Consider the following 24,082-nt stretch of genomic DNA (forward strand, 5'->3'; position numbering starts at 1 on the left):
TTAATAACACCCACATTAATAAAAAAAAACGATCTATTTAACAGGCTTTTTACTAGATGTACATTTATACCCCTACACTGTTAGAAAAAAGAGTTTCTGAACAGGTACATTATTGTCACTAAAAGTACAAACAATATAAAAGTGTACCTTTAAAGGTACAACAGTGATTTTAAAGTCCATCTGTGTTTCCTAAAGGTACATTGCATTGTCTTATCCAGAAGGAAAAGTGAACATTTGTAAGCTTTCATTATAGAACTGTGCAACTGTTCTCTATGGTTGATCCACTTGGAAAATACATGAAATGTGTAAATTGATCATAGGTATTAACATTATTTTGCAAATGACCAAAGTAACCCATTTTATATAGTTGATCTAGCCATACCTTTAATTTAGGAGGACTTGTAACTGAGAATTAAACGTAAAATTAATGTAAAAAAAATGTATAATCAGTGAATTGATTAACACATTATAGAAATAATTGTTAGCTGCCACACTGTAATGAATATCATTTCAAACTGAAATGGAAGCCAGCTATCCTACATACTAAAACTACTCAATTAAAAAAAAAACTTTCTAACTTACATGTCATGTGCTGATCCTTTTCTCACCTCTGTCGAAGTTCACAGTATTTAACACAGGAGGAAGTTTCTAAATAATTCTTTTTTTTTCACTGTAAAAAAAAAAAAAAGAATGTTGACGGGTTGGGGGACATGTCCTGCTGGACTAGTTATTTTGCATATATATCAACATTCTTTTTTCAAGAAGGGGTTGGGGGTCTTAATGCAGCGTCTCCTGCTCGTATGCCATGTGAGAATACCTTATGTAAGAATTTTTAATGTTATATGAAATGATCCAATATGATTTTTATGGATGAAGAATCCCTTTGATTCTAAAAGTCAGTCATCTTTATTGTCATCAGAGTGAGGTCTGGTGAGGGAGGATGAAATGTAGTGTCTCCAAGACAAGGTGTTAACATTAGTTCTATCTAAATCCAGAGCTGTGTTTCAGCACTGACCTGCTGCTCTCAGCACAGAAGAAAAAAGTTCTGTGTCAGATTTCTGCCCTTCTGTTTTATTCCTTTCTAGTTCTGTCTTCTGCCTGTTTTTTTCCCCATGTGCTTCTTGGGTCCTTTAGAGTTAGCCACTCTCCTGTCATGTGTCTCTATCACTCCCTGGTGTTTTGTATTTCGTTCTAGTTTATAAGCCCTGCCTAAGTCTCAGTGTTTGTCCGCCATTTTACTTTCATGTTTTTCTTTGTTGGGCTCACTCTGTTTAGGTCCTGTCTTGTAATTCTGAGTTTTTGTTAATGAGTCTTATTTGGTGTCTAGGTCTGTAGGTCTCCATTTTGGTTTTCAGATTGTTTTGTTTTCTTTAGGTCCTTGGTCTGCTTTTATTGCAGTTATTTGTGTTTCTTTTCTTGTCTAACTTAGTCTTCAGGTCCATGTCTAAGTTTCACATTGTTTTGTTCAGTTATTTTTAGATAGTTTACCCGTGTTTGTCTCTGTGTCCTTTTTCATTTAATAAACACCTTCCCTGCATTTACCTCTGTCTCCTCGGGTATCTACAGCAATATTCTGTTTAATAACCTGGATGTCTAAATGTGATATTTGACAGCAGAAATAGTTTCTCAATTAAATTTTTATTTAGGCATAAGTGTATATTACACATAATTTAAATTGATTTTATTTATTAGCTAATTTAATTTTATATATATATATATATATATATTTTTTTTTTCCTTATCAAGAGCCAATTAAAAATAATTAGAATGGCCTTTGGAGGAGCTGTTGCTTTTACAAAAATAATTTTGTATATCCATTTACAAGTAGGGGCGGCACGGTGGCGCAGCAGGTAGTGTCGCAGTCACACAGCTCCAGAGGCCTGGAGGTTGTGGGTTCGATTCCCGCTCTGGGAGACTGTCTGTGAGGAGTTGGTGTGTTCTCCCTGTGTGTGCTCCCCGTGTCCATGTGGGTTTCCTCCGGGCGCTCCGGTTTCCTCCCACAGTCCAAAAAACACACGTTGCAGGTGGATTGGCGACTCGAAAGTGTCCGTAGGTGTGAGTGTTTGAGTGAATGTGTCTGTGTTGCCCTGTGAAGGACTGGCGTCCCCTCCAGGGTGTAATCCCGCCTTGCGCCCGATGATTCCAGGTAGGCTCTGGACCCCCCGCGACCCTAAAATTGGATAAGCATTTACAGATAATGGATGGATGGATGGATGGATGGATTTACAAGTAGAAAAACAAAACACAATATACAGGTAAAACAGTCATAACATCAGGAAAGAACAGAAACATCAGTTCAGTTTGCCCTAAATACTGCAATGTTTAATGCATGAACATTTTACCTGGCTTTTTCAGAAGGCTTACTTTATGTTCATCAATTGTCAAGTTTCCTCTTTCAGCAGTTTGTAACAGACATTCAGTTAACGTTTTTGTTTTTTAATTATTTATTTTTGTTTTGAAATGACACTTGCTGTCAGGAAACTCATGACACCTTCTTCACGCATACACCATATGTGTAGTCTGTCAATAAACCAGTACAGACTAATAGCCAACAGCATCAAAGGAGTAACAGCATCAGCTCCCCGGGGTGCTAGTGCGCCCAGGTTTTATTAGATTGCTAATATGGAGACTAAACAGAACCATTGTTGAAAATGAAAGAATTTGGGTGGCTAAAGAACCTTTAGGGGGCCTACAGCCATATCAAGGTCTAAACAGGTCTAATGACATTCATGGAGAGGCCTGTTCTCTGTTTAGGAGCCATCCCTTAAGCTGTGGGAGAGCTGCGGAGCTCCTGTCCCTCTCAATCAAACCATCGTCTTAACAGTCAAACCTCAAAAATATGTAATAAAAAAAAGTCTGTGCTGTGGGCGGGAGCGGGACAGATGTTGCTGCATTTTGACAGGAGCGGGCGGGTGATTAAAAAAATAACAGACCTCTACTTTATAACCATGGACTGGGAAATTTTTCATAGGCAGGACATACATGAACTAACTATAATGAAATTGTAGGGCCACAGCATTGAAAAAAAATAAGTCTGAATATAAAGTCAGACTTTTTTGAGAATAAAGTCAGATAAATTCATATATTAAAATAATAATTTTGAGGAAAAAAGTCAGAATAATTCTGAGATTAAAGTCAGAATATTTAGAGAAACACTCTTTAGATCATGAGCTTTATCTATATTTTGACAGACATAGACTCCCAATCTGTTTACCATAGAATGAGCTGTGAAATAAGCAGATGAATACGACCAAGTCAGAGTTAAACATAAACAAACCAGAGAGAAAAACATTTCCTTACAATTGTAGATGTCCCTTTTAATAGACATCAATGTCAGACAAATTAATGCTATTCTGTTTAAGGATGGGTGAACCAAGAGCTACGCTTGAGTCTAGTTTTATATGGTAATCTATCAGCACAGCTAAAGAACAAATCAGTGTTGTTAAAATTGTTTAGAAAATTGTTAGGCTTGTGAGAAGAATAATTTCTAATCCAGTTCCTGTTTTTCTATGTATAATCTTTCTCCTCTCAGGTCAGAGGTTTAGACAATGTGCAGATTAAATAAGCTTAGAAATTGTTTTGTGCCTACATTAATTATAAGTTTTAATACCATTCATTGGGCAATGTGGGTGTTTTTGTTGGTGGTGTTTTTTTGGGTGTGTTATTAATGTGAGTTTTTATGTTGGAGATACTGTATGAGTGGATTTGCTTACAACATGCTTGGGTTGCCCAAGAAAAGTTTTCCCATGTGGGACAGTTAAATTAATAAAGTTAATATTATATTTTAAAGTGGGAGTACATTTTGATTGATTTATCTCTAAAGAGAAAATTTAAAGTTTCTAATTTTTTCCTTCAGATTTTTTACACAAACATTTAATAAACAAATAATTATGTTAAAATTTTTCCTAGTTTTAACAATAGAGAAGCATTTAACAAAACAACAACAACAACAACAAAAAACCCTTCTGTTGTAAATAAAAATTATCTTTCACTTTGATATTCTTACACATTATGTGCTGTAAGTTGCTGGTGTGTACATTTTGTTGTCAGTTATAATCATCAAATTAAAAGAAATAAACACTTGAAATATATGGAATGTTATGGACCACCTGTGAAATATTTTGCAATTTGGAAACTACATTTTTCAGGTCACCACCATTATCTGGAATGTAAGAACAACACTCAATACCCACAATAGCACATGTTCCCCCCTGGGCTGACATCTAATCTAGAGCCATTACATTTTGCAAAGCAACCATCCTAACAGCTGTCACTTCTTCTGTGATTTTACTAAAACCCATTGCTATTGGCTAAAAGTTCCATTTCCTGTGATAAATCTGCTATTTGGTCTACAGCAGACATAACCCCATAAGTTGGAAGTATTGCTCCCTATTAGTAGGGTGAATACACAATGTGAGCATGGGAGAGGTTACTAGCACTTACACTCAGTAACTTGTTGGTCTAGAACAGGGGTGTCAAACCAGATCCACGGAGGGCCGTGTGGGTGCAGGTTTTCTTTCCAACCACGCCACACCTCATTCTGCCACACCTCATTCCGCCACACCTCATTCCACCTGTGTTTAATCATTGGATCTAATCAATAGATCTTGACTTTCAGTAGTGTGGGGCTTTTGCGTGGTTGGAAAGAACACCTGCACCCACACGGCCCTCCGTGGATTTGGTTTGAGACCCCTGGTCTAGAAGTTTCTCCTCCTGTCTTAGGATCTCTCTATTCCCCCCTGTCACCACTAGGCGAAGACTGATGTGGCGATGAATCAGCCAGGATAGAACAGACCATCCACCTAAACAGGGAGACAAAGAGAGAAACTCACAGCAGTATCTTCAAGAAAAATTCAAGAAGTACATCCACATAAACTTAGCACAATAACAAAATTCTGCCATAGCTGTCCCTTGGGCAGGAACCTAATGTACCAGCAGTGGGACATAATGAGCCCTCATCTTGTGAGTGCACATCTTCATTCTTCTAGCAACCCCCAGCCATAAGAATGCTGGTTCTGCTTCCAGACTCTGACTGGCATACTGCCCAAAGTTGCCCTAGTTAGTCGGCGGATTTGCTAAGTTCAGATGGTTGGCCTGAATCGATTTATCTTTTCCTTTTAGCTTTGCGGTTGCATTTGTTACCAACAAAACTTGATAAGGGGCTTCCCACTTAGATTCAAGAGCAATTATTTGAGGTTTATGCACCATTACCCATTGGCCTGGCACTAAACTATGTCTGAGGTGGCTCTTCCCATGCGTCATGAACTTGACGTTCTGCTTGTCAAACCGCACTGCTAAGAGCTCCACAGTATTCAATCAGAGCATCAGAGGTCAAGTGGACATCAGCTTTGCGCAGATCAATAGTTCCTGGTAGTGACATTGGGCGTCCAGTAATCACCTCAAATGAACTCAAGCCAGTTTCCTTCTTGTGAGTAGCACAGATGCTACAAAATACTGCTGGAAGGGCTTAAGGCCATGGAATGCCTTCCTGATGCATCTTTGACAAGCGTTCCTTTCTGTCTGACCTGAGGCTTGAGGACGGTAAGGACAGTGAAGTACCCAACAGATTCAGCATTCTGCTTACTTCACTACATACCGCGCCTGTGAACTGTGTTCCTTGATCAGAATCAATTTTGTCTGAAAGGCCCCATCTTGGAATGATGTCTTTCACCAGCTGTGTGGGTTGCCGTTCCCCGTCCCATTGGAAATCATTCCACATATCTTGAGAACATATCCACAACCACTAAGACATCTTGAAACCTTCCACATTTTGGTAGAGTGATGTAATCCATTTGAAGGTGTCTGAATGGACCAGGTGGAGCAGGTGATTCCACAGGAGGAGTTTTTACTCTTGTGCCAGGATTGTTTTTCTGACATGTCGCACAGCTTTGAAGACATAACGTGCTTGTGCTCTAAACATCGGGTTCCACCAGACTTGATTGAATCAAGTTGAATCATTTTGTAAACCCCAACATGTCCCAGCAAGTGAATCTGAGTTTTTAGGTAGGGAAGCAGACATTTTGGAGCCACTAGACGTGTCCCATATCACCAGATGGCATCCAGCTCCAGACTTCCTTTCTTGAAGCATCCTGTTGCATCTGTCAGAAATGGCTCGAACTTCCTTGTCTTGTTCGTGTTGAAGATGACATATTTATGATGTTCAGTGTCCCTTTAAACTGGTTCTAGATTAGTACTCCTCCTGAAGTGGTTTGAAAATGTTTTGAATGCATTGTGTAAAAATGTTGCCCACAGCTTTCAGCTACAGAGAAAGATATTATTCACTTCTGTAAGTTAGTGATTTACACATTGTCCTAAAGATTCTTTAATTATGGTGTGTATGTGCTGGTGATGTAGTTATACTCTTGTTATTGTGTTTTTGTCTATTACATCAGACATCAGAGAGGATTTTCTGTTTTTTTTTTTCCCTCAAATGTTTTCATGCTTTTTTTGTATTATTCCAGATCCAAATCTTCAAAATATCCTGGTATAACTGCAGATACATAATAAAATATAATAACGTGGACCTGTGAAGTTGGAGTTTTTCAGTAATGTATTTCTTGTTATCTTAAAATATGTATACAGTACATATCACTTATAATATCATTTACAATGACTGCTTTTGAGTTTAGTGATCTTATATTGAGTAACCCAAATTTTAGTTCTGAGGTGTTGCTGCTATCATATGCTATAATTCATTATCTGTAACCGCTTATCCAGTTCAGGGTCGCGGTGAATCCAGAGCCTACTTGGAATTAAGTGCAAGGCGGGAATACACCCTGGAGGGGGCGCCAGTCCTTCACAGGGCAACACACACACTCACAAATTCACTCCCACACTCACACCTAGGGACACTTTGGAGTCGCCAATCCACCTACCAACGTGTGTTTTTGGACTGTGGGAGGAAACCGGAGCACCCGGAGGAAACCCCGGGACACAGGGAGAACACACCAACTCCTCACAGACAGTCACCTGGAGCGGGAATCAAACCCACAAACTCCATGTCCCTGGCACTACCTGCTGCGCCACCGTACCGCCCATATGCTATCATATGATTAAATTTTGTTTAGGTTGTTAAAACAGGCTGCATTGGGATGGGATGCATGTCCAATGCTATGTTCATAGGGCAATTATAAAAATATTCCAGAGTAAAATTTCTTCATTTTCAGGATATTAATAGTGAATATATATTGTATCTTCAGTGAGCCTTTCAGATTTTTGAGACACTTTGAAAATAAAGAGATAATGTCAAATGAATTACATCAAATAAGCAATTTCTCCACACATTCATTCATATCCAATGCTGTTTATAGGGCAATTTTATCAACATTTTACAGTAAAATTTCTTCAAGATATTAATAGTCTTAATTATTCTCAGATTTTTCTTATAATTTGGACAGTAGTGTCCAGGGGAAACCCCAGAAGATTTGTCTGTGCATGCTCAGACCCAAAATTATGAATTGTGTGTTAAAACTTTTTTTCTCAGCTGAATTAATTACACAATCTTAGTATCTTATTATTTGCTTCAGTGTTCCAAAACTGTAGATGGCGAATTAAAGTAAACAAACAAAGTAATATTATGATTTCTCCAATAAGGGGATTTATACTACACTCTGCATATTGAAGTATAGTGTGCATAAAAATGTGTCAGAGTGTACATCTGTTACTGGGGGAATGTCTCCACATATAGATACTGAGTCCTTGGAAATGGAATGTGGAGTACAATATATCTCTCTTGAAGTCAAAGGTCCCTCAGTTCTCTTCTCCCGTTACCTACAGATACGTTATTTTAAACAAGAGACATATGTTTGGCCTTGTCTGGACTTGGAACAGCATATATAATTTGGAAGTTTAAGCTAAAGAGGAGAGAGACGGATTGGCACACTCTCTCTACAGGTTCTTTTGAGCTTGTAAAGACACTGTTCTTTTGTGTAATAAATAAAAACTTTATTTGCAACTCAAGACGTATCTGTGGAAAGTCTATTTTCACGTTGCACCATATTAGAATCATTTGTGAATATAGTGGAATTGTTGGTGTTGGGGAAGATTTTCCATTCTAAATTTGGGTATACTCAAGTAAAATAAAGATAGAAATTAAAGTAAAAGAAGTTAAGGTAAAATAGTTGAAGTAAAGAGTAAAAGAAGTTAAGGTAAAATAGTTGAAGTAAAGACTAAAAGAAGTTAAGGCAAATATAAAAGAGGAAAGGAAAAGTTGAAGTACAAGTATAGGAAATTTGTAGCTTAATTTGTAACGATAAGGTGAGCTTTAAAACAACATGCACGATTATAAAGAGAGGGCCCATATCTTTTTAATGGTAAGACATGTGTTCTAGCCATTGCATGAAAGTAAGCTCTGATTAATTGTGGGATTGGCATAAAAGTGAAAAATAATAAGCCCTGGGCTGGAATATATGAGGAAGTATATTGCAGTAAAAAAAAGAAGAATGATATAAGACAGAGGTTAAAGAATGCTATAGTAAAAGAGTACTATAGTACTATAGTAAAAGAGAAAAGGATTATTTATATTTGGGGTTAACTGGTGGATGTGTGTGGGGAAAAGTTAAATTGGCTGGATGATTGAGATTGGGTTGTGCCTCGAGGTTGTTGAGTCTGAGGTGTGTGTGTGTGTGTGTGTGTGTGTGTGTGTTTGAGCCCCCAAAGGACATTTTTAGATGTTGATAAACAAAAGGACAGAAAGGTAAATCTCCATTTGTATATTTTTAAAGGGAAAAAAGAATATAAGAAATTACATGTCATTTCCTGGCGTGTGTTATGAAATTAAGAGTAAAAATCACATGAGCCCGTTTGGGTCCAAGCATATTTTTCTGGAAGACTCCAAATAAGGACGTATATAGGAATCATTAGTTAATTTTTATAAACCACAAAGTATGAGCCAACTGTTAAGGACAGATACATTTAAAACAGAATGTTGAACAGTGGTCTTTTTAGGGCTTCCAAACACCACCAGAAAGGTTTGTATATGTTAAAATTAGAACTTTACATTACTATGTCACCTATTATGTGTTGAAATATAATAGAATGTTTATTATATATGTAGGTGAATAACTGGAATGTATTTGATATAAGAATTTAATAAGACAGATGATATTAAGAATGGTGGCTGTGTAGAGTACTGTCGGCAGAAACTCCTGTGCACTATTAGGAAAGGTTGAAAGGAGACAAAGCTCTGGCTGACTCAAATGTGGGTCTCTAGTGGTTGGTAATCAGAATATTTTTAGTCTGTTAAGTATAACAAGAGGTGAACAGCAGACAAACTAGGGTTGACCTTTGTCACTCCCATCCTTCCTTTCTTTACTCTCAGTCATTCTCTAGCCTCATTTTCCTGTAGCATTTAGCTCCAATAGGATGCTATCTTTAATTATTTAAAAGAAGGAAGTTTTTGGTCTCAAGGCAATGACAGATTTACTAGAGCATGTTTTTTGATTTTATTAAAATAATCTTGCACTGATAAAAGAATGACAAAATGCTATGGATGTTGTTGTGTTGACAGATAAAGTGTGGCAGTCAAATGAAATTGTTCTTGTGTGTTGTTAAAGGATATATTGGGGTTCATTTAGATTCTAAATTCCTGTGTGTTCTTGTCTTATTCTATGGTATATGAGAGGAGAAAGTGGAAAGGGCAGCTGGCTTATATGCATCGGAAGGAGGTACTGACATCACCAGTGAGCAGCTGAATCTGCATAATCAAGGCCAGTGATAATCCATAAACTCTTTTCAAAAACCTGCATTTAATTACATGTATGTATAATAAATATAGTTATCATTATTCATATATATATAAGTCTGGGTTCATTTATAGGCTAGCATAAGCATAGTTTTGATTAATAGGGTTCATTCAATTTCTTCCCATGTATAACATACCTGTTATTGTGTTAAAAGAAAGGCTTGGCAACAGATTGACTGATGCAGCTTATGTCTTAAGATAATATACTTCTTTGGTTCATCTTTTTATTAAGTGTTAAGAGTTGTTGTCTGATCATGGTCTTCTCTAATCTAAGCTGTGTTGGGGATTACTGTTGAATTTCTTTGCTGCCTTAAGGTGAAGGGTTGTGTGCAATTGTTAAATAAATAGTGGATCGTTGTATTGCAGTCATTGTAGGAGTGAATTTGAGCCTTATATGCAATATTATTTTTTCTGGGTTATTAAGGGAAAACATACTTATAATAGGATAACAGTATCTGAGTGTATGACTATAAGAAAAAGGGGACATATTAAGTTTTAATTCCTCTGAAGTTGGCAATTTCAGTTTGGGTTTGTTCTATTAACAGCAGTAAATTAGTGATAATACTCAAAAGGAGTAGAGGAGAAATATTTAAATGGTTTATGCTGTTTAAGTTTAGTAATTAGTATAAAGTTATATTAAGTGACTGGAAAGAGCTATTATTATGTCAAATATGGGCACTATCAAAAGGAAATTCTCCTGTAGATATAGTTATGAAAAATAATACTCTAATTAAAGGCATTTCCCAAATATCAGAGAGGTGGCATAAAAGATGGCCTGACATAGACCAGCCTTGGCCAATAGAGGTCAGAAAGCCAAAAAGTGCTGGAGACACAAATAAAGGGGTTGCAGATACAGAAAAGATAATTAAGAACCGAATTAAACAGCGTTTGGGTGCAGTGTACCATCCATGAAGCCAAGGGATTTGTGAAAAAAAATGAATGGTGTTCTTAAAAATTGATTTGTTGTTTTGCAAAAGATACTGGCTGGTGTTTTTTCTTTCCTTCCAGAAGGTATTGAGGAAGACCACTGTGAGGGTGGTTGATTGTTCAAGGACCCTAACATACTCAAAAGATGGCCTGACACATGATGGATTCACACATTCAAACAAGGACAATAAAACTGGACTGAAGGACTCTGAGCAAGAAAATGCCCAACTTCAGTACACCAGCAATACTACATGGAAAGTCAATACTGCTGTAGAGCTGTAATGTCATAGTTTTTGTCACTTAACTGGGTATCATTTGTCTGTTATAACCATTTGAAGAATGATGTTCTAAATTGAGTAACTGTATTGAGACCTCAGATGTTATTTTCTTTTTCTCGGTTAGGGATATGGGTGTCAGGTAGGGACAGGTCCATTGGAAGGTCCGATGGGTCGACCAGCCTGAATTTGGACATTTTTTATTTTATTTTCTGAGGTTTTTATACAATTACTTAAATCATGTCCCTACACGAATAGTCAAAACTTCTTTTTGAATTGGAATGGAGTACTTTAAGTGGTTGCCCAAGGCAGGGGAACCATGAAGAGAATTTTTCCTGTCTAGACTGTTTAAAGACCTTTAAAGGACTGATAGCTGACTGACAGGTTTTTGCTCTCACACTCCACAAAATTGTCATAGCATTATACAAAAATGGGAAAATGAGTAGGGGATATTATTAATTTGTTGCAAATATAAACATACATGTGTTACTCGTTTTATTTTTGAGACTTTATATAGTCTCGAAGGGGGGAAAATATGAAGTATATTGTGCATAAAAATGTGTCAGAGTGTACATCTGTTACTGGGGGTATGCAGCACGTAAGAATGCCTTACTGTTTTAGGTCTCCACATACAGATTCTGAGTCCTTGGAAATGGAATGTGGAGTACAATATATCTTTCTTGAAGTCAAAGGTCCCCCAATTCTCTTCCCCCGTTACCTACAGATAAGTTATTTTAAACAAGAGACATATGTTTGGCCTTGTTTGGACTGGGAGCAGCATAAATAAATTGGAAGTTTAAGCTAAAGAGGAGAGAGACGGATTGGCACACTCTCCCTACAGGTTCTTTTGAGCTTGTAATGACACTGTTCTTTTGTGTGATTAATAAAAACTTTATTTGCAACTCAAGACATGTCTGTGGAAAGTCTTCTTTCACCTTCAACATTCCACTCCAGAAGAGAATACACAACAGTATGAACAGCAAATCCCCTGAGGGCAGTAACTTCTGTTCTCCCAGGACCTCTGGATTGTACCATTTGTGGTGGTGTTTTGTGGACATATGGGAAAGCACCATGTAAATATTATTTTTTTATTATGATAATGTTCCCTGATATTTTCATGAGTGACTGGCATGATAAGGTTGGTTTTTACTAGTGTAATGAATTTGTTGGGAATGTTATAAACTGAGTCAGTTATGTTGAGGCGCGAGGCTGAAATACTGAAATACTGAGAGGCTAGTGCGACCTCGTGTGGTAAAACCTCAGATAGTACACCTTTTTAAAGGTTTAAAGAGGAGCGCACCCCACTTGCAGACCCTAAAATACGGGTTACAGAGCATAACATAGCAAAAAGAGGCTGTTGGTGTCAAGCAGAAAGGAATTCCTCTACGACAGCCAGCTAATTAAGCCACAAGAGTGTTGTTTATTTAGCAAACAACCCCGCAACTTCTACACTTCTGGAAATTAAGTTTATTTTTTATTTTTTATCATTTTTTTTATTATTTATTTGTTAGGATCAGGCTGAGAAGCAGGGATTGTCACAATGTTGTGAAAAACAAAACACTGCAATGCATAGTAATTTACAGGTTTTTTTTTTCCTTTTAATACCCAAAACATATTTCACGAACACCAACATACATACTATGGGTAAGAGAACTTAACATGGTACAACTTTATTTCCAGTGCTTTAGGATGTTTAAAATTATGAGGGCTGGCTCATTAAGAACAACCATACATGATCTAAATTTTGGTTCAGTAGTGAGACATCTCACTCTTCCAGAATACTTTCTATTGCTATCTAATATTTCTCTATAATGTCTTCCCCTTTTTCTCTTTCTAAGTGCTTCTTTTTATTTCACAGAAAACCAAGAACATGGTAACATTTGTAATAATACAAATATCAGAATTTTGGCACTTGTCCACATGAAAACATAAATAAGACAATATTTGGTACATTTAACTTTTGACACCTTTCACACAGAGCAAATGTTATTTACAGTGTTTAATAAGATATACTATTTTAAACCCCCCCCCCCCAAATAATGTGATCAAACAGGCCAAGGATTTGTGTTCATAATTAAGTCAGCTTTATCCACTTAAGGCTGACTGCAAAACTGGCGTCAGGACATTCCTTGGCTGTAGCCAAGAAGACAGTTCAAATCCAAAGTGTACCATAAGAGTCCTTGGGCAAGACACCTAATACCACATTCATTTACATCTGTAGGATTATTAGAATTGCAAAATGCTCTGGATAAGAGCTTCTGCTAAATTCCATAAATGTAACTGTCTCTTGGTTCTTTGGAGCCAATCTGAAAAAGCCAATCATTTACAACATTTGGCAGATGCTCGTCCCCAGGGTGAGTTACAATTTTTAATCATGTTACAGAGGTACTAATAAAATGTTTTGAGCCTTGCCTCAATCATTTTTTTTTACTATGTTGTTGTATTCTTGCTTACACTTGGATTTGACCCCTAGACTACTGCGTGGAGGGCAGCAGTGTCATCTACTATACCTTATAAAACCTTTAACACTTTTAAATAGCTCTTGTGATCTCTTTCCAGACTGAGATCTTTCAAATGTATCTCCTGTGTCTACAACACTTGCAGTTTCCTTCCTGCAGCAAAAACAACAAAAATTTCCCATCCATGAGCTGCTTTGCCCTGGTTGCTCTTTTTGTTCTTACATCCTCCATTAATCCTCTGTTCTTCTTCGGCATGTGTTCAGCGAGTCTCTGCAAGTTGCACAAAACCCTTCCCTTGATTAACACATGGCAATAAGCCAATAAATAGTGGACCCTGATCAACAGGGCTGCTTGTGTAGACAGGACATATAGTACAATATAACACTACAGAACAATGTCTTTCACATTTGTTTTTTTTTTTGTTGTTTTTTTTTTTTTTTTTTTTAAACGTACAGCTTCAGAACTGGTCCCTTTTTCTGGCCTCCAGCAGGCAGAGCTATTCAAAAGACATCAAGTTGGCTGGTATCTGCAAAAACGAAATTAAACATATTAATGTTTCTATACACTTAAAAATGATCTTAAGCTCTTAAAAATGATGGTTCTTCAAGGACTCTTTAGCAAAGAAATCGGTTCTATACAGAACCATTAAAACAAAGGCGACGTTCACGGTTTTAATAAAAAACTCTTTTTATACAATTCTAATGATGCTTCCTCACCATATGATAGTTCGTGCTTGAGACTGGTCTTGAGTATTGACTAAAAAAACAAAACATCTCGGCCCCAGTATGCTAGGCTTCCTCTCTCTTTGCTCATGGCAGAGCAAAGGCATCTAGAGTTTTTAGACAACTCCAAACATTTATAATCATAAACTTGGATGAGGATATTTCTTGATTCCTGCTAAAAAAATCTATGGCATATTCTTTATCAATCCGAAGAACACATTTACTGTACAGAGAAATGTATGTATTTATTTATTTATTAATAAATTAAGTTTTAAAGTAATGAAGCAATCATTAAGAACATAATCTTTATATATATACAGATATAAACAGATAAAGTATAAAACATGCTACATGATTAGATCACTGGAGTAAATATCAATAAACATTTTACAAATTCATATAGTTGAAAAGCAGGTAAATTTTTTGATGTCATTTTTTGAAAGCTGAGATTGACCTAAAGGTCTTCAACATTTGCTGAAGTGTATCCTAAGCATGCACTGTGTCCAGGGTTTCATACAAAACTGGTTTTCTACTAAATAATCCTTAAAGAACCATACATTTTAGAGGGTGTAGCTTGGACACAACACCCATTGAAACTACTTTCAGTTATGAGTGACATACACAGTAAACTCACCAGTATTAAATCAACACTATTAGTGTTTAAATGAGCACTTAGTGTGTTGACGTGTATTAAAGTTTAAAGTTGTTTTAACCCTGATGAATGTGCTGTGAACTAAGGATATTTTTCACGAGCAAAAACAATTGGAGAATTACAAATTAGGTGCAAAACTTTAATATGCTTCTTTAACTTTGAACTTGCCTGTGGTCGTATGCTCCTGCAGGCCTCAGCCAGGTGCTTGTGCCAGATGATAGCAGAGAAGCGAGATCCAGTCTGGAACTTGTAAACATTACCTGAGCCCAAAAAACAAACAAAACCATACCACTAAATAATTTGTACTTAACACAACGATGGCTCATTAAAGCTCCTGAGATTTGCCATCAATGGCATTAAATCCTTGATGATTCTGGATAAAATCACTTCTACCCGTTACCCATTATTCCACCAAGATAAGATGGTGATTTATACTTCCCAGAAATGCTTTTCATCACACAGCTGGGGACTGTACACACATCTAGCCCATTCTTGTGACTTGATTTTGCAAAGGCATAATAAAATAATCTGGATTAAATATTGCTGATTTCAGGCAAATTATATACATTCTATATTTCAATATTATTTATAAATGTAAACACAAAAGTCTGCCATTGCTATTTGGATCCCACTATAAAGATTATTAACAACATTCATTCATTTATTGTCTGTAAAAGCTTATCCAGTTCAGGGTCACTGTGGGTCCGGTGCCTACCCGGAATCACTGGGCGTGAGGCAGGATCCCACCCTGGAGGGTGTGCCTGTTCTTCACAGGGCGACACACACACACCTAGGGACACTTTTGAGTCACCAATCCACCTAACATGCATTTCCTCCTGTGGGCTTATACTGTATACATTAACACATTATTATACATAATACATTATATATATATTATATACTGTTTTATATAATAAACAATAATACAGAAATCATTTTTAACAGTAACATCCATAATTTAAATAATTATCAGGATGAATAATAATATTGTTGTTGTTCATTGTGACAGCAATACATAAATAAAATATGTATTTACTTATTATAAAGAATAGATTTTATTACTTATTATAAAGAATAGCTAAGAACACCTCAGAAGATATCACTGTGCTGCGTCACGGGAGCAACTCTCTTTTTTTAATGGGTAAAGAGGAGGTAACTTGATTGGATATGGGATAACCATGTTTGCTGAACAAGTATTCTGAGCCGGCCTCTTTCGGAATAGCACTTATCTGCGTCTTCACAGGTTACCAGATTATGAATCTATATTTCTGCCACACCCCCACAAATCATGAGTTTTATGCCTTATTTATGAGCTTGTGCTGTGTCCTTGCAAATAGAGCCCAAAAGAGCACATGGCCTGTAGTTATTCAAGTGTGAAAACATGAGGAAAGAAGCTTTTCTGCAGCCTGCATGTTTTCTGCAGGTTGGTCTAACAGACTGAGAAGGGGAAAAGCTGAAACAGATACTAATTAAATGGACAAAATTACCTTTATCTGGGTCGTTGAGCTGGAAAATGTTTGGATGCTCAGGGTCATCCGGCAGCACCACTATCCAACCTGTTAATGAGATCTTCTTACAGGGCCTGGATTTGTACTACAAGAAATGATGACAAAAATGTTAATGACACATAGTGTGAAGTTATTTAAAACTCTGCACAAACACGGCAAATGCCACTGCCACTTATAAGCAAACTTGTTTATACACTCACTGTCCATTAGGAAAAAAATGTGATTCATCATCTCTGAGTTTTCTCATTAAAGATCATTAAATTGTCTTATTACAAGTTAAAGCATTGCAATATATTCATATGTAATATGTTCAAATGTAATAATAAACACATGTAAAATTTCTACAAAAGTAGCAGTATGCAAATATTATATAATACTTATTCAAAGGAAACTTCATCGTATGAATACTCACATGTCTCCTTTCATTTGCCCTTAAAGCCTTAGATCCAAAGTAGATGAGAGTGGAACCAGAAAGAACAATCCAGTAACGTTTCCATGATGAAAGCTGAGATAAAAAACATAATAATAATAATAATAATAATAATAATAATAATAATAATAATAAAAAGCTTAAGCATCAGTGTGAGTTTGTACATAATTAAAATCTTAATTCCCTTTTTACAAAAAATGTGTATCTGTGCTGAATTATCTGTCTACAAGACAAATGAGAAACCACACTCACTGTGGGTTTCTTGCCCTGTTTCATCATTGTCTTCCTTCGTAGAGGACCTTCAATGGTAATGCTGCTCAGTGAGCTGCACTCATAACTGGACACGGCTCCTGAGCCACTAGGCCAAAGAGAAAGAGGGGAAAAAAGTTGAGTACAAAAGAAACAAACACAAATCTAAGGTGTACTGTTATTGAAATGTGCATCTAAATAGGAAAATGCTGGGAAATGTCACTGGAACAACTATCTATAGTTGATCATATTACAAAGAATATATGGTTTTTCAGGACGTTTTTTTTTTGTGACCCTACAAAAAAAACATGAACATTCAAAGAACCATTTGAATGCAGTTTTTTTTTTGCCTGGATAAATTATGTAATCCCTTTGGCTATTTATTTATTTTTAAATAATATAAAAATGGATGTATAAAGCATCAAAAAAGCTTTGCACAATTATTCATTCAATCATTATCTGTAACTGCTTATCCAGTTCAGGGTCGCGGTGGGTACGAAGCCTACCCTGAATCACTGGGTGCAAGGCTGGAATACACACTGGAGTGGGCGCCAGTCTTTCACAGTGTGACATCCACGTACACACATTCACTTACACTTATGGACACTTTTGAGTGGACAATCCACCTACGTGTGTTATTTGTACTGTGGGAGGAACCCGGAGCACCCGGAGGAAACCTTGCACAATCATATAAATATTTGGTATTATACAGTGCCCATTTTGTGAGATTGTACTGAAATCTTACAAGAAACTGGTTAAACATGAAAGGAAACTTTGGAGTGTGTGTGTGTGTGTGTGTGTGTGTGTGCGCGTTCGTTCCTTCCAAAAGCACTTCCAAGCATCTAACGTTCTCTCAAAAAGACACACATTATGATACCCCACAAAAAATCTGCCTCATGTAATGAAACAAACAGCAGTTCATCAGAAGGCTTCTTGATGAAAAAATGAATTTACCTGTAAACATAGCTTCTACTTCTGGGAGAACTGCGTATAGGAACCCTCCAGTTTGGCCCCAGCGTAGCATACATACGCCCCCTGAAAAGAGAAATATTTTTTGGGTTTTTTTTCCTTGGATAACGATCATAGATTAGACTTTGTCTGTTTTTAAAAAGACCCAAAAATGAGCATCAATTGCTATGATTCAGTTAACAGTCAGAAATTGAGCATCTAAAACATAAAAGAGATTGGGTAGGACAAGTTTATTTTGCATCTTGTAATTCTAATACAACGAGGCGTGGCTATATTAATTAACAAATACTTGCCATTTATTTTGGAAAAACAAATAAATGATCCTGAAGGCAGATTTGTCATAATCTCAGGCCTGTTATATGGACAGCATATTACAAACCAGATTCCAAAAAAGTTAGGACACTAAACAAATTGTGAATAAAAACTGAATGCAATGATGTGGTGTCAACATCTAAAATTTTATTCAGAATACAACACAAACCACAGATCAAAGGTTTAAACTGAGAGAATGTATCATTTTAAGGGAAAAATATGTTGTTTCAAAATTTCATGACGTCAACAAATCCCAAAAAAGCTGGGACAAGGCCATTTTTTACCACTGTGTGGCATCCCCCCTTCTTTGTACAACACTCAACAGACGTCTGGGGACAGAGGAGACCGGTTTCTCAAGTTTAGAAATAGGAATGCTCTCCCATTCATGTCTAATACAGGCCTCTAACTGTTCAATCGTCTTGGGCCTTGTTTGTCGCATCTTCCTCTTTATGATGCGCCAAATGTTCTCTATATGTGAAAGATCTGGACTGCAGGCTGCCATTTCAGTACCTGGATCCTTCTCCTACGTAGCCATGATGTTGTTATTGCTGCAGAATGTGGTCTGGCATTATCTTGTTGAAAAATGCAGGGTCTTCCCTGAAAGAGATGACATCTAGATAGGAGCATATGTTGTTCTAGAACCTGAACAGTTATCTGCATTAATGGTTTCCAGACATGCAAGCTGCCCATGCCACAAGCACTCATGCAACCCCATACCATCAGTGATGCAGGCTTCTGAACGGAGCGTTGATAATAACTTGGGTTATCCTTGTCCTCTCTGGTCCGGATGACATGGCGTCCCAGTGTTCCATAAAGAACTTCAAATCGGGACTCACAGAACAGTCTTCCATTTTGCCACACTCCATTTTAAAAGACTCCTGGCCCAGTGCAAACGTCTGAGCTTGTGGAGCTTGCTTAGAAATGGCTTCCTCTTTGCACTGTAGAGTTTCAGCTGGTAACGGCGGATGGCACGGTGGATTGTGTTCACTGACAATGCCTTCTGGAAGTATTCCTGAGCCCATTCTGTTATTTCCTTGACAGTGGCATTCCTGTTTGAGGTGCAGTGATGTTTAAGGGCCCGGAGATCACGAGCATCCAGTACAGTTTTACGGCCTTACGCACAGCAATTGGTCCAGATTCTCTGAATCTTTTGATGATGTTACGCACGGTTGATGATGATAACTTAAAATTCTTGCTATTTTACGCTGGGTAACACCATTCTGGTATTGCTGCACTATCTTTCTGCGCAACAATGGTGGAATTGGTGATCCTCTTACCATCTTGGGTTCAGAGAGATTCTGACACTCTGAGAAGCACTTTTTGTACCCAATCATGTTGTCAATTGACCTAATTAGTGTTAATTGGTCTTCCAGCTGTTCGTTATATGCTCAATTTCCTTTTTCCAGCCACTTATTGGTACTTGTCCCAACTTTTTTGGGATTTGTTGACACTGTGAAATTGTGAATCAACATATTTTTCCTTTAAAATGTTACATTTACTCAGATTAAACTTTTGATCTGTCATCTATGTTCTATTACGAATAAAATACTGACATTTGCCATCTCCACATTATTGCATCAAGTTTTTATTCACAATTTGTTTAGTGTCCCAACTTTTTTGGAATCCGGTTTGTACTATACTGCCAAATGAAGACTGTCCTAAATTTATGTCTGATGTTAATTTATTGTTTAAAAATAACCGCAATAATTTAGGTATTATGGCTGGAGATTTTAATTGCGTCTTGGATCTTAATTTAGATAAATCGTCTACTTTTTTAACTAATTCCAAATCGTCCCTGGTGCTTAATCAGATATGCATGGATTCTGGACTGGTCGATATTTGGAGGGAATTAAACCCTCAAGTCAGGGATTATACTTTTTATTCTAACCCACATAGCTCATATTCTTGAATTGATTATATATTCATACCCAATAGTTCAATTCACCTTGTAACAGACAGCAAAATAGGTCCTAATGTTCTGTCTGATCATGCTCCAGTCTATATGAAAATGAAATTAGGCATTCCAATATCTAATAGCAAGACTTGGATGTTTAACTCTTCTTCACTTACTAGCATGGAATTTTGTGATTATATGCGTCAACGCATTCGGTACTTTTGGGAGGATAATAAACACTCTCCTGTGTCATCAGCTACCTTATGGGACGCAGCTAAAGCTACAATCAGAGGCGATATTATTTCCTATTCATCTTCAATAAAAAATATTCAGATTCAAGAGCGATTAGATCTGGAGACAGTTATTCGTTATAAAGATTACATAAGCCTTCTCCTACCCAGTCAAATTGGCTATGATTATGCCAGGCGAGAGATAAGCTTAATTTGAACCACACGAATCACATAAAACAATGACTCGGTTATTCAAAACAGAAGTTTTACGAAATTGGCAACAAGTCAAGCCCTACTTCTTGCACACCAGTTAAAGAAAAAACAGAATGAAAGAGCAATTAAACCTTTAAAAAATTCAGATAGTTCCATTTCATATGATCCTTCAGTTATAAACAGTTCTTTTCAAAGCTATTATCAGTCCCTTTATAAATCAGAGAATACTGCATCAGAGACAGATATTTTGTCTTTTCTTAATAAACTACCTCTTCCTGGCATATCAGAGGGTGATAAGGTTGATTTAAATGCTATGTTCTATCCTGAAGAGGTCTACCAAGCATTGCAAGCCATGCCTTCTAATAAATCCCCTGGTCCTGATGGCTTTCCACAGGAGTTTTTTTTTTTTAACGTTTTGGCCTGAACTTCATCCAATTTTACTACCAGTTTTTCATGATTTGCTTGAACATGGTTCGGTGCTTGGAAAATGGCAACAATTTGCTTAATTCTGAAAAAGGGTAAAGACCCTCAGGACTATGCATCTTACAGTCCAATAAGTTTGTTAAACACCGATTGCAAAATCTTAGCTAAGGTACTCGCCCGTAGACTGGAGGTGGTACTGCCAAAGGTAATTAAACCTGGCCAAATTGGCTATGTGACAATGAGGTATGCCTCTGACAATATATGCCGACTACTAAATATTGTGGACTTTGTTAGTACATCTAAACACCCTGCCCTTATTGTATCACTTGACGCGGAAAAAGCCTTTGACCGTGTGGAGTGGGCTTTTCTTTTCACCACACTTGAGAAATTTAATTTAGGACCAAATTTTATTAATTTGGTTAAACTTTTATATTCTGACCCTCAAGTCACAGTTCTAACCAATGGACAGATTTCACAGCCTACACATATTAAAAGAGGCACAAGACAAGGATGATCGAACCACTGGCCGAGTTGATTAGAACGGATGTCAATATTTCAGGTATTAAAATGGGAGATGAGGAACATAGAATTTCTCTTTACACAGACGATGTTTTATTATTTATTGCTAATCCTGTCCAATCACTTCCTGTAATATTGGAAGATATTGCTCAATATAGTAGATATTCCGGATACAAAATAAACTTTTCAAAATCCATGGCATTACAGTTTAATGTCCCTGTTGGTTCATCTGCATCTTCGGATTCTTTTCTAGGGGACGGTTTCTCATTTCACTTGGCTATTGATGGTTTTAATTATTTGGGCATTTTTCTAACACCAAATCTTAAGAATCTCTTTTCCAAAAATTATTTGCCCCTTGTGAATAAAATTAAGATTGATTTGGATATCTGGTGCTCTCTCACAATATCTTTCTTTGGCAGGATAAATGTCTTGTGAATGAATGTTCTCCCTCGTCTTCTATATTTATTTCAGTCACTCCCTTGTCTCTCAAGCCCAAGCACTAATGTTGCTCCCCTTCTAGAACAAAGTGAGTGTGTGTGTGTGTGTGTGTGTATGTATATATATGTGTGTATGGATTTCATTTATAAAGGTGTATCTGAAGAGTATCTGAAATGTATTGATGTATTGGCAAAAAGGCCCATTGAGACTATAAAGTCGATCATTGAAATGCGGCCTAGGGTGTCCTGATGCCAGGTGTACTTGTGGACACCTTTATGCTCGAACATGGTGTTCGTAATGGACAAACTGTGACGAGCACAGAAATCCAATAACTGAACACCACTCGGGTTCAGATCAGCGGGGCCGTTCCTCCCAATCACGCCCCTCCAGGTCTCACTGTCATTACCCACGTGAGCGTTGAAGTCCCCCAGCAGAACAATGGAGTCCCCAGAATGAGTGTTCTCCAGCACTCCCTCTAGGGTCCCCAAGAATGGTATGGCATGGTACTCTGAACTGCTGTTCGGTGCATAAGCACAAATAACAGTCAGAGCCCTTTCCCCAACCCGAAGGCGCAGGGAAATTACCCTCTCGTCCACTAGGGTAAACCCCAACGTACAGGCGCTAAGCCGGGGGGCTTTGAGTAAGCCCACACCTGCCTTACGCCTCTCACCCTGGGCAACTCCAGAGTGAAAGAGCATCCAGCCCCTCTCAAGGAGATTGGTTCCACAGCCTATACTGTGTGTCGAGGTGAGCCCAACTATATCTAGCTGGTACCTCTCAACCTCGCGCACCAGCTCAGGCACTTTTCCCACCAGAGAGGTTACATTCCATGTTCCAAAAGCCAGTTTCAGTGACCTTTACCATTAGCGCTTGGGCTTTCATGCACCCTCATTATTGAGGCAGAGGTAATGGCTGCCTTTAATGATACTTTTTTTCTGCAGAAATAAACCTAAATATCATTTACACATATGTGAAATAACCTACACTATGGAAGATAGTGTAGAATATGACCTACACTATGGAGGATTCCATGCAAATTCTTGCTTATTCCCCACACTCAGTTACATTTTAATAGGATTGCACATTAAGGTGAGGCAGATTTTTCTCCTGCCCAACTTCAGTGTGTTTTGCTGGGCATTACTACAGAACTAACCAAAATGCAATTTTGATGATTTGACAATTTTTATTGGCATATAATGAGTGAGGCAGTGCCTCTCCTGACTGCACATCCCTGTGTATTAAAAAGAGAGTCCTGTTTTATTACACTTAAGGTTACAACTGATGTTTGTAAATAGAACTGAAGCCATTTTAATGTTTAAAACATTTTAATTTCAATGCAATTTGAGTGATAGGTAACTAGTTACCTTTCAACAGTAGATGACAACTCATCACTGAAAGAGCTTTCTCTGCTGCCTGAAAAAGACAAAATGAAATTATGATCCCCTTAGGGATGTATTAAGGGTAAGCAGGTTGGGTAAAACATGTAAAGAAAACATTACCATCATGGAATTCCTAAAGCAATATGCTTTATATGGTACAATTCAGTGTACGATATCTACTTATTTCAATAAAGCCTCTTAAAAAATGCAAGGTTAAATTTTTTAAGGAGCATTTAAATTATTTTTTAATTCAACAAAATATTTTACCTTATACTACCTAAAAACAATTTCTTAATACGCTGAAGCAATGAGACATTTTCTTCAGTGATCCTTCACATTAAATATGGATACTTACTGACCCCTAGTGGCCTAAAGTGTTTTTTGATTTCATGTTTTTATGAAGATTATTCCAACCATATATTCAATGGCATAGATTTGCTCTTGACATTGGTAGGGACGTATGAAACTAGCCCCCCCCCATTGTTTTTTTTTTTTACCCCTTTGCTCTGTGATAAAATGACAATGTAAGAGAACTGTCAATTGGCCATTTGTTCTGCTGTTAATTTCCAAGTCATGTTATTTATAGCTACAGACGATTTTAGCCTGTTGTTATTATGATAGACTCATCTCGCTTTTGACAACCATGTGTCACCCACGCTGCACCTGAGTCTTGGACAGTAATACTCGCTTATGACTGGAAAGTTTTCCTTCCCATTTTGGCGCTGCTAACAACCAAACTAC

At 37.2% G+C, this 24,082-nt stretch overlaps 1 protein-coding gene across 2 annotated transcripts in view; it reads right to left on the minus strand.

Moving 5' to 3' along the window:
- Positions 1-12,530: 12,530 nt before the first annotated feature.
- The window catches only part of ralgps1 (Ral GEF with PH domain and SH3 binding motif 1), a 165,307-nt gene continuing 153,755 nt past the window's right edge, over positions 12,531-24,082 (minus strand). For both annotated transcript variants that reach the window (XM_066643689.1, XM_066643688.1), the window contains exons 15-21: positions 23,327-23,375; positions 17,919-17,999; positions 16,968-17,073; positions 16,698-16,790; positions 16,265-16,370; positions 14,946-15,037; positions 12,531-13,929 (exon numbers count right to left, since the gene is read on the minus strand). In XM_066643689.1, the coding sequence (XP_066499786.1) occupies positions 13,900-13,929; positions 14,946-15,037; positions 16,265-16,370; positions 16,698-16,790; positions 16,968-17,073; positions 17,919-17,999; positions 23,327-23,375 (557 nt within the window). In that variant the 3' untranslated portion in view covers positions 12,531-13,899. The remainder of the gene's footprint in view (positions 13,930-14,945; positions 15,038-16,264; positions 16,371-16,697; positions 16,791-16,967; positions 17,074-17,918; positions 18,000-23,326; positions 23,376-24,082) is intronic.

This window comes from Hoplias malabaricus, chromosome 14 (genome assembly GCF_029633855.1).
Source record: "Hoplias malabaricus isolate fHopMal1 chromosome 14, fHopMal1.hap1, whole genome shotgun sequence".
NCBI classification, from domain to species: Eukaryota; Metazoa; Chordata; class Actinopteri; order Characiformes; family Erythrinidae; genus Hoplias; species Hoplias malabaricus.